The sequence below is a fragment of the Falco naumanni genome, chromosome 3, assembly GCF_017639655.2.
Source record: "Falco naumanni isolate bFalNau1 chromosome 3, bFalNau1.pat, whole genome shotgun sequence".
NCBI classification, from domain to species: Eukaryota; Metazoa; Chordata; class Aves; order Falconiformes; family Falconidae; genus Falco; species Falco naumanni.
In genome coordinates, this window is record NC_054056.1 from 117,669,661 (window position 1) to 117,686,697 (window position 17,037).

Sequence of the window (17,037 nt, forward strand, 5' to 3'; positions counted from 1 at the left end):
CTTAGTTGCATATAGAGAGGAGAGTCACAGAGGCAAAATGCAATTGCTTCAGTGGAAACACAGCTGAACCGTGTCCTTTAATGTCACCCCGTGTCTCTCGCTGGATGTGCTGTGTTTTACCAGACCAGCTTGGACAGCTTTTGATGTCACACTGATTTGCAGACAACTCTGTGGACTGCAGTGTATAATGACATCACAGGTTCAGAGGACGATTGCTGCGTCATTAATGATCTGAGCCACTTTGCTGCATGCTGGCCTTTGGTAACGTTTCTTGAGCAGGGTTTTTTGTTGAGATCCTGGCAGTGTCAGACTGAGAGCTGTCTCAGGCATTCAGCAGGTCTGAGAGCAGAATCCTGTTAACCCTGTGAAGGCTCAGGCCTGATGGAGTTTTAATTTGAAAAGAACTAACCCTTCAAACAAAGAGAAGTCAGAAATGTCTCATGCCCCTTTTCTGTCATCACAGTGTAGTGAAGGAAGAAGAAACCCATTCATTTTTGGCCTCTGTTAGGACGTGGGCCCCTACACTTCTTCCTAATGTATTTTTCCCTGATCCGTTTAGGTGCTGTTTGGATCATCCTGCCAGCTTTGCAGGTGTGAGCCCTTCATCTTGCCCCCTCATGGAGAGGTCTCAGATCATTGCCAATAAACTGGGAGCAACCAAAATTAATTACAGAAAACAATCAAAATTGCCCAAGAAGGCCATTTATAGAGGGGATTGGGGAAAAACAGTGCTTACTGCAGTCACATATTTGCAGTAGAAGGAGCCTTTAGGATGTAAAGAAGTGAAAGTATCAGGAAAAGTTTTTTATATGATGAGGACATAATGTTAAGGTGATGACCAGTCAGACCTATGTACCCAAAGAGGATATTTTGCACTCCAGGGAACTGGTAACCTGCTGCCGTGGTCCTGCATCTGCAAGGATTGTGTACAACTCTAGCAAAGATCCTAGAAGTTTCTGAAGAACAAGAGGCATCTCAAACAAACAAAATAAAATTGATCACATAAGTTGCTGCTTCTTAAGAGACATTTAAAAACTGAATCTTAGGTTTATGCTGTAAAACACCCATTTTCTTCCTTGCTGCAGGACTCTGCCCCAAAGAGCTCTGTTTATAGCTAATGTTGACTAAGGGGTGAAGCTGTGACTATCTCCAAGATGTGTAAAGGACCAAGTAATGATGGAGTGAAAGGGGATGTGTTGGATTAAGGGCTATAAAAGAACATTTGTGATAAAAGGCAACAGAAAAATACAAGTTGTGTGTCAAAGAAACCCTTCCTAATAGCTGGATCTGCTACTCAAGGGAATAATTTCCTAAGGGACAGAGCAGAAACCCTGTTATTTCAATCATTTAAACAAAACTGGACAAAGCCCTGGAGAATATATTGTAGGGAACAATCATATGCCGGCCCCTGGGAATGGATAACATGACCTGATAAGTCTTTTCCTAGTGGCTGCTGTGATTCGCTTCAGATTGAGAACTTGTTCTGGGCATGATTTGTCTTGGGACTAGATGTGATGTGAGCCTCAGGTCAATCCCCTGACTGTTTCAGAGAACAAAACGGAGAGGAGGAAGGGGAGGAAAGGCGTGCAGGAGCAGTCAGAAAGAGGGAGTGGGAAAATGTTGACTCAGAAGTGCTACAGGGCTTGGTGCAGTCAGGTGTCTCAGTGCCAAAGAGATATAAAACACAGTGTGGTCCAGATGCAGAGGTTTTAGCGTTGTGCTGGTGGTGTGCAGGCTCCAGAAGACCTGATCGTTTGGTGCTTACCACAAAGCTTCCAAGATGTATGAACCCAAAGAGTGACAGTCAACCTGCTTGTCCTTGGACTTCGGAGGTTTTTTTTTTCTTGCAGTTACAAGAAACCAGCTTGATGGCTGATCTGTCTTGCTGCACCCCTGTGATGCACACAGGCCCTCCTGGTGGTGTGCCTGGCTGCCAATTTGTACTGCCGTTGATTTCTTCAGATAGGTGGCCAAGGTCAGCTGTAGTCCAGGGAACTGTCAACTACTGCCCAGCTGGAAAGCCAGAACAGAGGGGCTGTTGGTTTCAGGAGGAGTTGGGAAATGGTATACCAGAAACACAGCCCAAATTGCTGCTGCTTTCAAAGCTAGTCTCCTCATATTGCTGGAGTGGAACATCTTCCCTCTTCCCAGCCTCTTTTCTGAAGCAGAGGAAGTCTCAGAGATGAGTAGAGATAATGTTTCTATGTCTGGACAAGATTAACTGGCAAGTGTTGGCATCCTTGCTTTCCTGGGGGGGTGATACACCAGGTGGCACTTACCTTGGATGCTCTGTCATCTTCTTTAAAATAATTGCCAGTGATCACAGACTTCTCTTACCTAAGCTGCAAAAGTAGAGGCCAAGTTCAACAAGAGGAGGTCTGAGAGAATCAGGTCTTCTGTGTCATATAGATGAGCAGGAAGATTGTCAGTGGTTTCATGAGGTCATTTGAAAATTTCCACTCTCCCTCATTTACTTTTTTAGTAAAACCCTCTCTAGTGTAAATTTTACACAGAAAAAAATGGAAAAGGTTCACATGCAAAAGAAAAAAAAACCAACACAAACAAATGCAGAACTCAAATATTTTTTTTAAAAACATTTTTCAGGTTTTGCCTTTTGCTAGAAACAAGTAGTTTCTTGAGGAGCAGCAGCAGCAGTCAAGCCTGTTTTTCTGTGAACTCCAAAACGTCCCCCAGTTCTCTTGAACCTTGATCTGCCTCCTCATCCTCACAGGCAGATAAGTATTCCATGAAGGGCTGTCTTGTAATACGAGTTATCTTATTCCTGCAGTTCTCTCCCATGCCTCTGCGTGCCACCCCACCTTGCAGGACCCCCAGATCCTGTTTCTTTCCTGTAACTGGCCAGAGGAAGAGCTGATCACATTGCAGCTGAGTCTGCTCGCTGTGTGTGGTGAGTTTTGGGCCCTTTTCTGTGAATTCACAGGTTGGCCAGATGGCAAGGCCAGCAAAACAGATTACTATCAAATTCACGTTACAGCTTCTTCTAAGTGGTGGAAATTGGTGAACAACTTCAAAGCTATTGGCGAGGAAGGACAGATAGGCAGAGATATAGATATAGGTGGCTCATTCTTATCAAGAAATGAGAACAAACCCAGAACTAATTCGAAAAAGAAAAGTTTCTTATGGCTTGGTTAAAACTTGTAAACCTGTTCCTCCATGTGGGAACCCAGTGGGTATCTGAAAGGGCCAAATGTTGTGACCAAATCTGTACTTTTCCGTTAGAAGCAATAGCTCTCAAAATGGGGGAACTGTGTCCCATTGGGGTGTAAATTCAGGAGGAAAAGGTCTTTTCGAGGGAAAGCAGAGAAGCTCCCAGGTCTCTTCGGCTGTGGAGAGGGTGAAAACTGCTGGGCACTCACCCCTGATGGTACGTGACTGTATAAGTAGCACTTCCAGCTACTCTGCCCCAATGGATTGAATCAGTTTGTCCCCTCACCATCCCAGGTAGGCATCTAACAAGACAGATGACAGGCCATCCCTTGTACATGCTGGTGGTGAAGTCCAGGCAGGGATGGAGGAGGAAAGCCCAAATCTAAGCAGTCTGAGAACCTCTGAAACAGTTCTCCAACACATCCCATGGAGGTGACCTTACTGACAGCCTTACTGGGACACATTATTTTCCTTGATCACCTAAGAACCCAAAGGAAGTCTCCTCAAGAGAGGCAACTTCTTGCAGGGAACATCTGACCATATTGCGTGTGATCTCCAGATGAAACCAGCCAAACCTAAGTCCTACCCTGGATCAGAAATAAGCGTGGCAGTGCATGGCTGTGTTTCACTAAATTGGATCCCTATAATTTAAGGTAGTATGAGAAACATGCTGTCTTCCCAAGCTACACCCACAAGAGGACTACCCAGAAGGCTGTTGCAGCTGATGGCCTCAGGTCTTGATTTATCATGGCTTAAGCATTCAGGGCTGTGTTCTTCAGCAGTTACCGAAGCACAGTTGATACAGTACTTTTCTTATGGTTGTATCTTCCAACGGGATATGGTTTAGCAACATCTGATAATGGTCAAGGGTGGGAATTTATGCCAACAGGCAGTTTGGGCAACACAAAGCAGTCACCATGCTGGTATTTACTGCAACTTGGTGTGGCTGGAAGAGAAGCTACAGGAAAAAATTGCTATCAGTAGTGCTCCAAATTGGGAGGTTCAGGTTTCATAAGGCGGGAGGTAATGTGGGATGGCTGCAGAGCAGACCAATGAAGGGAGTGAGGAAATGTGGCAGAGGGGTGAGCGGCACAGAAGTTGGCATCATGCTGGCTTGGCGGTAGTTATCGGTCTTATCAGTCATTGTGGGTGAGTTCTTCAGGTCTGCTTCTGGGCTGTCACGCACTGCATTTGCTGACAGGCAGTACGTTCAGCGTGCCTGATGAGCTTCAGAGATTGTGGCAGTGGGGGTAATTTCCAGGGCGGAGGCACCCATCTGTCCTGACTCACGGTGCGTCTGCAAGACGAGCTTTGGCTGCATCCTCACGAGTGGATCACAAGAGAGAAGCTGTTTCTTCTCCCCCTCGTTTCCCTGCTGCACACCGCTTCTGCATATGTGTGTGCCTGCCTATCCGATCAGAGCTGCTTTTGAAGCTGTTTTCCATGAACATCTTGAAAGTTTTGTTCCAAGATCAATGAGAAAAAATGACTGTGGGGAGAATAAAGTGAGGGAGGCCTGCTGAATCCTTGCTGCCCAGGATAGGAAGCAGTGAGTGTAATTTCCAGGGTGGCATAGCCTTATCTCTGCAGTCAGGACATGGAAGCAATCATAACAGACCAGGGATGAGCCGGTGTGAGAGGCTGTGCTGACCTTCAGAGCTGAGGTTGCACCTGTGGTTGGCACATTCTTCTTCCTCTCACATGATGTCCCTGTCTTCACAACACAGGACGACATCTTCTCATATTGCTGTGTGTTCCCGTAGGGAGCCGTGTGTCACATGTGGACCTGACATTAGAGACTGTCTTTTGACCATGGAAGGGGAGGATGTCTTTGAGGATGAAAGGGGAAGCTGTGCAAAACTAAGAGGGATTATTCAGTTGATGTGCTGCAGGGACATCATCATCAATGAAAGAAAAAGAGATCCTGGAGATGTCTGAGGAGAAAGGCAGCAGGATTCAGGGAAAGCCCAGACATGTAGGACAGAGAAGAGGGAGCAGTCAGCAGTGCTTGTGTGCCAGGAGACTGGTGTAGTTACATGGCAGCGTTCATGCAGGTAACAGCAGCATCCATGATGTGCTCTCAAATGTCCTTCACAGGATAATACCTTTGTCCTGGTAAACAAGTTACTACCAGTTATTTAGATGAACTATCTCCCTGATCCCTGCCAAAACCTCTTTCGTCTGCACTGTGAAGGCCATGTTGTTTCTTCTCCCTGCTGAAAGCGGGAGCAGCAAATCCAGTGGAGAGCCAGCCTGTTTTTTGTGGCAGTTTCTCTGATGTAGATGAACCTCTGAAGTGTGTGACATCAGGAAGATGTTTTAATCTGAATTATGCTTGCCCATCTGAGTAACAGGTGCCGTTATCCTCTTTTCATTATCTCACAGCCAGGGCTGCTGCCAGCATGAGTAAGAAAGGTTTGAATTGCAGGGATGGAGTAGTTCATTTCTTTCCGGAGGCTGTTGTCAGAGATGACCAGGCCCAAATGTCCATCACAGGGATGAATGATGTATAGATGAATGAGGGAAGAAGCCTACTTCTGAGAGAAATAAAGTGTCCCTCATGAATAACGCAGTCTTGCTTCAAGATTCAAGACATCTAAAACCTGTCGTACATTGAATGTGAATGAGGCTTTGCTGCTCTGCAGCTACACACTGGCCTGAACGTGACCTATAAATAACTTGCCACTGCCACATTTAATTGTTCTTTTTGAACAATGGCCATATATTTGGCCTGGTACCAATGCACATCTAGAGACAAACCTCTCCCAATCTCTGACAGAGCCCAGTGTAGAAAAACACCTTTTGCTTTACGCCACGCGGGCTCCATCTGTGCTACTAAGTAGAGCAGGACCTATGTTTTCTAAGACATGGAGATCAGCAGAGATGGCATGGAGAATGCCAGTAATAGCTAAACACATGTACCACCCCAGAGTGGTGCTTAGCTGCAGTCATCCCTGGCCAGTGTTAACCTCCATGGGTGGACCAGGCATGGACTTTGCCTGGGACAGTGCTGGTTGCTCCAGGGTAAGGCCAGGATGGGATCTGTGATAATGATTTAAGAGTGTGGACAGTCATGAGTTGGTGCTGCTTGTCCCAGTTCAGTTTGCTAGAGTAAATATTACCTTGTAGTACTTGGGGTGGTTACTATGTAGATGCCACACACTGAAAGTATTCAGCATTTTTTCCCATAATGTTTTATTTTTGGCATGGATTTACTTAGTCTGGGCAGTCTGCTTCATTGCAATAGCATGAAGTTGTTTATTGAGACCTTTTTTGCCCCAGAAGCAAAGTGTTGATTCAAGAGAATTTGTATTGGAGGACAAGACAGACGTTATGGGCCTGTCTATACCCTGCAGCTGAGCGTGGTGCAAAGATCACTGATGTAGATCTGAGCAAGCTGGTCTGTCCGCGTGAGGCTATACAATGCCAGAGAAACTTGCTGGGGGCCTGAATGCAGGCGCAGCATTTTTGTTGATAAAATAAAATGTCTATAAAATCATGAGTGACACACAGAAGAACAGGGCATGATTGTTCCTGGTCTTTTCTATAGAGGAGGTGGGGACATCAGATGATAGTAATGGGAAAGAAGTGAAGAAGCAATGGTGGTTTTTTAAAGAACAGATGGTTGCTCTGTGGACCTTCTTGCCACAGGATATTGCAGGTGCTAAAAGTTTATACACTTTCAAGGGACAACGCTCAAGCTCGTGGAAGAGAAATCCATTGTGTGTTACTAAAACCCATGACACCATATCTGACTTTGGAAATCCCTGAGCTCCAAATGATGAAGCTGGGTACATGAATACTTGCAGGAAATGTCGCATTTAATTATACTATTCCTATACTCTTCCTCAGCTGTCTGCTTGTGGTTGCTGTTGGATTCCAGGTAGCTGTGCCCTGTGTTCCGCGGCACACTATGGTTGTGGCCTTGTACCCCAGCAAAATGTCCCCTTAGAAGTGAGAGAAAGCTATTTGGGTTGTCCTCCTGAATGGATCTCACATAGATGGTAATGAGGAGTTTCTGTGTTTCATCTGAAAGGCACCATGGAAAAACAAGCTTTGAAAGAGGCTGAATGTGTTTTCTCCAGACTTTCGTAGCTACTTTCTGGCAAATAAGAACATAGCATTCCCTTCTTTTCTAGAATTGCATATAGTTGCACATGGTCTTTGAGAGTTTTCACTGGAGAATGGACAAATCCTGGAAAAATCAAAGGCAGAGAGGACATCAACAGAGTACTTACTTGGTGTCAGCCCTTACAGTCTGACCCTTTGCCTTCCTTGCCTACACCTTCCTGCAGTTCTGCTTGATGTCTGTAGCCCAGCGCTTCAATAACTGGGAGGAGACCTTTTTGCGGTGCATTGGTGCTCTGCAGTCCAGAATTGGAGTAACATTCTGAGACATGACATTTCTTCATGCCAAACTATTCTTGGTGCCAACCCGGATGAGCTCTGTCTTGAAAGGCTAAGCAGCTGGGAGGTATTATGAGAGAGAGAGAGAGAGTACTAATGACATAACTTCCAATCAAGGTGAAAGCTATTTAGACTGTCCTTGATCATTCAAATTACATCTTATTAAATATCAGACAAACCTGCTTGCTGTGGTCATGTTTCTGTATTGTGGGACCTCAGCAAACTGGTTAGCATACTAGAGTAGAATAGGTAGTATTTACCTAGGTGTGGTCTATTGTAAAGCTCCATCTATACCTTTCTCACTATTATCTCAGTCCCAGGGCTTGTTAGGGGATGCATTTGCTTTGCTTAATTTTAAGGTCTTCTGTTTGATCTTTCTTCTTCACCACGGAAGAGAAATGCCAATGTCGTGCCTAACCTTTCTCTTTAAACCTTGTGTTTCTTATGGCTTACATGGAGTCATCTCTTCATATGGTAAAGGGCAGTGGCATTCATGTAGAGAAAGTTTGGCTGAATTTTGGTAGCTGAAATCTGCCACCAAGGCAATTCTTTCAGCTTCTGCCCTTACTTGGTAAAGGTAAAACCCAACACTTGGAGACTAACCGTATGCACTGCAGAGGGCTGTTTCCTGGCATTAATGATCCTCTGCATCCCGATTGCTCTGGCAGTTACTGACCTCCTCATTTTTCCTGGAGGCAGTCTCTGATGTTAAGGAGATAGTAGTTTGTTTTAAATTTGAGATATACTGAATTTCAGAGAACATGCACTGCTGGAGTTTGCTTTTTTTGCATTGCTCTCTGTATTGCTGGATAGATTCTGTAATGCTAAAGTAACAGAGAGTTGAGTCTTTCTTTGGTGTATTCTGAAACCTCTCAGAGTATTGAAGGCAATGACTAAGGTGCCAATTCCTTAAAGCCATACTGTACTGGAGAAATGTATGACTCTGATCCCCTATGCATGAATCTATTTGTAAAGTCTTATTCCAGCTTCATGAATAAAATCCTTTCTTTACCCCAGCTTCATGGTGAAAACATGGTAAAAACCATTTATCCGATATTGTGGGAAGTAAGTATGATGGGGGCAGAACAGAATTCAGGATTTCTGGATGTTCTATATGCTAATGTGAATTGGAAAGAAATTAAAGCCTGCTGGTGTCTGTGCTTTCCTATCTGTAAAACAGGGATATGGATGTATTTCTATCTTATGGGAGAGCTGTGAGTCCCAAGATAGTTACAAAGTCTGTGGCAAATCTTAAAAAATCAATTGCGAGATACTGTGTAAGCATGTAACATTAATGTTTTAGAATTTCCCTAAACTGTCTCCAGTCAGTAAAGTGGATATCTTTAGCGAGAGGGATATAGTGATATCAAAAGAAATCTTTTTTCACCCCAACCATTTCCTTTAGAACCTGAAGTGAAAGTTGTTTCCACCAGCTGCCGTCTCTGCAACCATCTGGAAAATCACATTTTCTGAAGCTTTCGTTCCCTTTATCAGCTGTAACTAAAGCTATAAAATGGAAAGATGTCCCTGGTTTAATTAACACCCCTGTAGTTCAAAAGCTGATCTTAGTAATGAGAGGCAATTATAGCCTTTATTGAAGGACAGTCAGGTGGAACAAACCCATCATCAATCTATTGAAGATACTTCCCTTTCCAGGTAATTTGGAAACTGCTTTTTATGATGAACAGGCTGCCTGGCCCAGTGCAACAGGTTTGTTTGCTTTGTAACCTGGAAAGAACTTCCTATTTTGAGTTATGTGCTTCTTTTGTAAACTGTTTTTGACATCCCATCCATCTGCCAACAGCTAGCAACTGAGCTAAGGAAGTACCTGTTGCTTTTTGGAGGGCATTCTTGCTGGTTTTCTTATTTTAGTTTCCTTGTCCACTGTTGCTTTTCATGTTGAAGGTTGCCTGGTGTTCCTATTTTTGATCTAGCAATACTGCAGACTCTGGTGCACCCACATTCTGAGGGCTATGAAGAATTCTACACCTCAAAAATTATTTGGTAGAGCTAGATAAGGTCCAGAGAAGGAGATTGAAATGATCAAGGGAATGTGATTTCTCTTATATGAGCTAAAAAGGCTGTGGCTCCAATTCAGACAGGAGGAAACTGAGAGCAGAGATAAAGCTGAGTTTAGCTGAAGTTGTGAAGGTGGTAGATAAGGTCAATGTAGAACTTTAATACTAGAGCTAAGCAGCACTAGCTGAAACAAGGAGATTGCTTGAAATTATGAAGTACCTTTCACCACAGCAGATAGTGAACTTCTGGAATCTGTTGCCAAAGGAGGCTGAGGAGGTGGGCAGTGTGAACAGTTTAAAAAAAAGGTAGTAGGCAAATTCAGAGCAGCAGGTCCATGACCTGAGTCCAAAGGTGATGGGCAGGGCTGAGGAAGTAGGAGGGGAATGGTCCTGCCTCAGTCATGTCTCAGGTGCTGTCCGGCCTCCAGCTTCTGATCTGTAAAAGCATGGGTCTGCTGTACACCCCATGTTTCATCTGCCAGCCCTCTATGGATATCCTGGTATCTCAGGAGTCTCCTCAGGAGAACGATGCCAGGTGCCTCTTTCTGGAAAGCTGATTTAAACCTTTGGTGTCTACAATGCAGGCACCTACACTGGAGGTAGTCACTAAGGGCAGAGCTCTACTCATGATCAAGGTGCCTGCATTTGGCTGTTTGCATGTAGTTGTCCCTTGTGCAGTAGGCGTCTAAATTCTTCTGCTGTCAAGAGACATCTGGTCAGTCTAATGAGGACCTAACGAATACACTCAGTGGAAGAGCCAGTACTGTTGTTTCATCTTGTCATAAGGTAGACTTGGGTTGGTCAGTTAAATAACTCACTACTGCCTGGTCTCATTAAATCTTTGTCAACTATAATGGGCGCTTGGACACCTAGCACACATGTAGATACCGCAATTTAGGTATATTCATCTCGAGCTGAGAGTTCTGTCCCAAGATTGCTATTCAGTGACTAAGGGGAGTCTAGATAGTGGTACCCACATGGTCAATGCACACCACGGCCAGGTGAGTCCCAGCCATCCTATTTTGGAGACTTTGGTACTGTCACTTAGAATCTCAGCTGCAAGAAATGTTAATTTTTAAAGCAGTGTGATGTGAAAAAGTGACATTTCAGATATTTTTTTTCAAATTTTCAAAATAAACCCTCCCCCCTTATGGTTTGACTTAGAATAAAGTCTTAACCATGATTTTACCATCTGTAAACTATGCTGTGAAACATGCTACATCCTCTGTCCTCGGTTAGTTTAACATCCTGATGAAATTGCCTTTGCCAGACTAGCTGTAAAAGCTGTAAAACTATAAAACAAGCTGGTAAGTTGCTTATTCGTCAATAATTAAAGATGGAGCAAGCGTTAAATCCCCGAAGTCCTGTGGTGTTCCAGCAGTGAGTGGCTTTCATAGGGTCTCTAGGAAAAAGGTTTGTTCAGTATAGAAGAGTTTGAAAAGGAATTCCTTTGGTTGGTGGGCCTGTGGTTGTTAACTCCATGCTGCCAGCAGACACAGAATTTGGATGCCACCAGCATACTCTGGTTTTGGGACAGGGCAACACCAACTCCTGTGAAAAATACTGTGGAAAAGCCCACCTATTTTCAAAGTTCCCACTACTGCATGTGATGCAGGATGGACATGAAATTTCTGTAGCGAACGAACATGATACAATCTTCTTTAGGAGACTGCACAGTTATTTGAAGTAGGATGGATTGCCCATTCTTTCATCTTTCCCTCCCCTGTGTGTACCCTTTGTTGTCATGTCCTATTTGCTTCAGGTCCAGGACATGAGTGAGAAGATAAAACGAGTTGTCTGATTGCAGTGTTCCTGTAGCTTTGGATCTGGCCGCAGCATCAGTCTCTGCGATACACGTGGCTTGCGTGAAGCAGAAGCTGTGGTCGTCACCTGCCTTGCTGACTGTCCTGTCTTTTCCTTCCCCCTACCAGGTTATGGACATGCTGCCCCAGGGACGGACGCGGGGAAGGCCTTTTGCATGTTCTACGCAGTCCTGGGGATCCCACTGACACTCGTCATGTTCCAGAGCTTGGGCGAGCGGATGAACACCTTTGTCAAGTACCTCTTGAAACGCATCAAAAAGTGCTGTGGGATGAGGAGCACTGAGGTCTCCATGGAAAACATGGTCACTGTGGGTTTCTTCTCCTGCATGGGAACACTCTGCATTGGAGCAGCAGCCTTTTCCCAGTATGAGGAATGGAGCTTTTTCCATGCTTACTATTACTGCTTTATAACATTGACTACGATAGGGTTTGGAGACTATGTGGCCCTGCAGACCAAAGGGGCCCTTCAGAAGAAGCCTCTCTACGTGGCTTTTAGCTTTATGTACATTCTAGTGGGGTTGACAGTCATCGGGGCATTTCTAAATCTGGTTGTTCTCAGGTTCTTAACCATGAACAGCGAGGACGAGAGGCGGGATGCCGAGGAACGGGCATCCCTGGCAGGGAACCGCAACAGCATGATTATCCACATCCAAGAGGACTCCCAGCATGGTCGGCCACGGTACAAGGCCGAAGTAACAGACCTTCAGTCAGTTTGTTCCTGCATGTGTTACAGGTCCCACGAGTACACCAGCCGGGTGGTGTCCCACCAAAATTCGTTCAGCTCAAAGCTGAACCCCCAGTACTTTCACTCCATCTCTTACAAGATAGAGGAGATCTCGCCAAGCACATTGAAAAACAGCCTTTTCCCATCTCCTGTCAGCTCCATCTCACCTGGGTTGCACAGCTTTACAGATAACCACAGGCTGATGAAAAGGCGAAAGTCCATTTAAAGGGATTTGTCTTCTTTGCTTTCCTTGTTTTCCCCAGTTCTTTTCCATTGTTTTGGGTTTTTTGTTCCTTGAGTGAGACGGAGCGAGGCCAAAGGGAGCAACGAAAGCCAGTCCTCCTCTGAGACTCAGCTTTTGAGCATGACGCATGGATTATTACTGTTCCAGCAAAGTATGCCTTACATTACCCCCTCGGTGGATGTCAGAGGATTCAAGGTGACGTGAAGTGGGTACCAAATCCAAAGTTGCACACACAGCTGGGAGCCTTCATGTGCCACTGGCACTCCTGACCTAATAAACTATTTTCCTCACGAGCAGGTTGCAGCGTGCGTGTGTGCTTGCGTGCGTGTCGGGTGCGTGTGCGTGTGGGTGCGCGTGCAATTCCACAACTAGTGCCATGTGACAAAAATTAAAGCATCAGGTATTATTTTTTTTTTCCCTTGAAGCAATTGTGTTGAGCCTGCTTTTAACTTTTAGATTGCTTCCAAACGGAACGGGGAGGGTGGGAGGGGAGCCAGTTTTGTTTTTTGCCAAAACAAGCATGCGCCATAAGCAGTCAATATACCAGGTGTATCATGATAAATTTTTTAATGCTAGATTTTAGATTGTACTAACATTTAAAAAAGGCAGGAAAAGATGGATCATTTTAGCTTGCCAGTTCAAAATTAAAAAAACAAAAAATAAAATAAAGCATGCACTTTGTAAAACTGGTATGCATAATAAAAACACAAGAAAAAATAGCAATGGAATTAATAATCAAAAGCAAGTTATCCTATTGATTTAACTATATTTACTTTTATCATTTTCAACTGTTCCAACAATTTATAAGTGGGATTTTTAAGAGAAATTGGGACAATTGTTGGAATTACAGAGTGTATTTTGTTATTTTTATTTTATTTATAAAATTATTATTATTATTATTATTATTATTATTATTATTATTATTATTATTATTATTATTATTATTATTATTATTATTATTATTATTAATTTGTGCAGCAATTACCTGCATGAATAGGAATTATATTTTTTGGAATGCTTGGATTAGGATGGGTATAAATAGGTGGATGTATATTTTTTCTTATATAATAGTGACAGGGCATTCCTTGTTTTAAATAAAAAAATAAAGATGATTGTCTCTAAATGCTTTTGATTTGTAAATAATGGAAAGCCTTTGTTGGTCTCAGGAAGAATTCAAGGGACAGTATCTTGTGTTTGGCTCACTGGGAACTTGTGAGATTAGCTGTGATATTGCTTTTTTGCCAGGCAGAAAGGCAAAATGGATTTAGCAGTGATGGGCAAAAGCAGTTTTACTCCAGTGTTTGGAGGGTACCATTGGGAGTGATTGCCTTGGCAAGTTGTAGTGCAGCATGTTAAGACCATGTAGTAGAGTTGTTCCTTGGAGATTGTCCATCTCTTGGTTGTTCATCTGGACCAAACAGACTTTACAGACTGATTTAGAGGCCTAATCCAGCTCCCTTTTAAGACAACAGGAATTTGCAATTGTTACAAGGGATTTAGTGCTTTGGGAGATTTATCTTTGGTTTGACAAGGGTAGGACTGGGACTTTCATAAACCTGCACCTTTGTCTCTAATTTAATCCTATCTTTTAAATCACCTTTAATGTTAATTCACCATATAAACCCCATCTTTTTTTTGGCACTAATCACATCCTGCTGATTCTATCATTTTGTGCTCTCAGTGTAAAAGCAATAATCTTTTTTTTTTTTTTTTTTCCCTTAAAACTGGATGGTGTGTGTTTGCACAAGCCCCAGCTCTTGAGCTCTGTGCGCTGATGGATGCTGATAACCTTTCAAAGAGGCATCTATAAAGAGCTTTAATAAGGAGAAATAAGGAATGTCATTCCTCCTCTGTTCTCTTCTCCCTGGCTTTAAATTACTAGCTGTATCATCAAATATGTTCATGTTCTCCTAATTTCCATAGCTGTGTTCCAATAAGTAGATGGAAAGGGAGTATCCATGACTTTGACTCCCCTATGCAACTTCCTTTGGGATTATAAGTTGCTGTGGCATGAAAACCTCCACTAAGATTAATGAAGAAATAATTTAGGATTCTTAATGAGGATGGATGAGGGTGGACTTTTGCAGCCTAATGTGTGGGGCTAACATCCTTCAACACAGTAGGAGAGCATGCTGGGTGCTGTAATGCTGCGCTGCTGGTACCATGTCCAAAGGCAAATGCTGGTGGCAGAAGTACTGAAGCAAGCACACCTAGAAAACCAGTTTCAGGATGTGTTAAACCACCTCAGCGACTACCACCTGGAAGCTGGGTTCCACAAGAGTGGCCCATAGGTTTCACAGTGCTGTCCAAATTCACTTTCATAGTCTTTGCTTGAGGCATCTCAGAAGTGCAAATAAATGTAGCTTTCTTTTCCTGCTAAGGAGATAAGAAAAAGTATGCCTGGAATACACGCATCTATATCGTGTACAACTGCTGGGTCTATATGACACTTGAGAAAAGCAGGCAAAGTTTGGGGTTTTGCAGAACTTGAGTTAAATTCTGTCTGCCTAGCAATGAACTTCTGCAACAGAACTTAGCAAAACCTTTCAACAGTTTTGTGACAAAAAAACAACAAAACAAAACAAAAACAAATCAAAAACCTGTTACATCTCATAAAACATTGGTGAGCTTTTTTTCTTTTTTCCTTTAAGAAAGGAGGAAAAATCTATTTCTGCTGCATACAAAAATAATCTTTAAACGTCCTATAAATTATGTGGAACTCCAGAAGTTCAAAGCTGTTACATACCATAGCTGATTTGTTACTAAATCTCCCCTCTAGAGCCATAAATGAATAGTAGATTTTAATAACATGGGGTATTTAACTAGAGGAATAATTTACCTCAGCATGTTGTGGGTTATCTGCCACTTAGAGTCTTTGCATTAAACCTCAATGGCTTTATTAGAGCTCTGCTTTAGCTTAGCTGAAGTTTATAGATGTAGTGGAAGAAATGTATGTATGTTGAGACAAAGGAGCCAGAGCAGATGTCCATAGTCATACTTTTAAGTGTAGAAGCTGTAAGGAGCTTGTATATGGGAAAGTATTTTGCTAAATTGTATCTGCATTCATTAGGATTTAAAAATATGCTTATTTATTTTTATTTTTCACCTGAAGAACCCGCAATTCTGTCCAATCTGTATTTTTGTTACACATGAGATTCTGAAGTGGCAAGACGTTCCCTTTGCAAGACTGCACACGTTCAAACATTTGCATGAGCTCCTGCAGGACCTTGCTTTGCGAGCAGCCACAAATAAAGGAACTCTCATGTGTATGCCAGGCAAAATATACCTCTCTGTTTTGTCATTTTTGTGGCTCTTGAGTGATGTGTGAATAATGACTTGAGCTGTCTGGAACTGGAACAGAAAGTATTGTGAAAGGGAAGCTTTTGTTCAAGGTTAATCCCAGCTTTTCAGTTACACATGAAAAATCAGTCAGTGAAAGGTGAGCTGATTTTTGTCTGCTCTCTCTCTGACCTCTTATTGCCCTACATGAATACCAGTTTTCTTCCCACAACACTGCTTTTCACAGCGTATTTTCTCTGATACAACGTTAGTTTTCTTCCACTTAAGACATTTCTTTCTGCACAACCTCACTTGCTTGCTACTGGCTCTTTTGAAACTCAGCTAGAGGCACGTAGTAGTAGTGCTGCTATGACAAGACATCCTAGTATCCAAAATGCCTAACCTGTGTTTCCGTAGCACACAGACGTCTGCTATCACTTTGTGATGCACTCTTATTCCCCAGAGTCTCATTTCCCCTACTCTTCCCTATTATTAAGCATTAGAAATAATAATAATAAATCAGATTAGTCTATTTATGTCACACTAATGTGCTCTTCATCAAAACAACACAAATTTAGCTCCCTGCTGTCGACTTTGATTATATAACAACCCTATTATCCTATCATATTTCATATTATCATCAAAGGGAAAAATCAGTTTGATCACTGAAGCACCAAAATAGCTTTGGCTGAGCACGCTGTGATATGGAAACGAAAGGGGAAACTTAATAGAACAATGCAGGCACAAGTCTCTGCTTCGTCTTCATTACTGCGTGAGGAAGATTCTGACTGATCTAACTGGCTCTGCTTTGCCAGAACTTTGTACATATATATATATATGCTTTATAAGGATGGCTATAGTGGGACAGCTTTAAAAGGGGTGTTTGGATGTTACTTCAAGGGTCCAAAATAGCTTCTTGGTTGTTAATGAATGGAGAAGATGTACAGGGACCTTCATCAATAGACTTCTGTTTGAAGTCCTCTATTACAGCCTATTAGTACAAGATCAACGTTATTTAAAAAAAGAAAAGAAATTAGGGAAATGGCCAATTTACTGTATTGTAGTTGTCTCATTCATTTCCTAGTGCTTCAATTGAAGAAATGCCAGGGCAGTAATCAAGATTATTGTGAATCAAACCTGAGCAAGGTAATTCCTTGTATTCTCTGACAGATTTGAAAGCTTTTGTTGGGGGTGGTTGGGGGCAGGAAGCATCATCTGTTGCTAAAAGCTTAAAAAAGGGCAGTCAGCGGAACCAAGATGGAGAATAATAATGTTCCAGAACAATTTGGTGTGTCCAGACCAGAGGGCAGGGGCTTGTGGGGAGGTAGCTTTCAGCTGAAGTTTATGTTCTCATGTAGCTTTATGTAATATTCC

At 42.9% G+C, this 17,037-nt stretch overlaps 1 protein-coding gene across 1 annotated transcript in view; it reads left to right on the forward strand.

The window, feature by feature from the left end:
• Positions 1-12,834, forward strand: part of KCNK9 (potassium two pore domain channel subfamily K member 9) — an 84,689-nt gene extending 71,855 nt beyond the window's left edge. The window contains exon 2 of the mRNA XM_040587378.1: positions 11,525-12,834. Coding sequence (XP_040443312.1) covers positions 11,525-12,366 — 842 coding nt within the window. The 3' untranslated portion in view covers positions 12,367-12,834. The remainder of the gene's footprint in view (positions 1-11,524) is intronic.
• Positions 12,835-17,037: the final 4,203 nt, after the last annotated feature.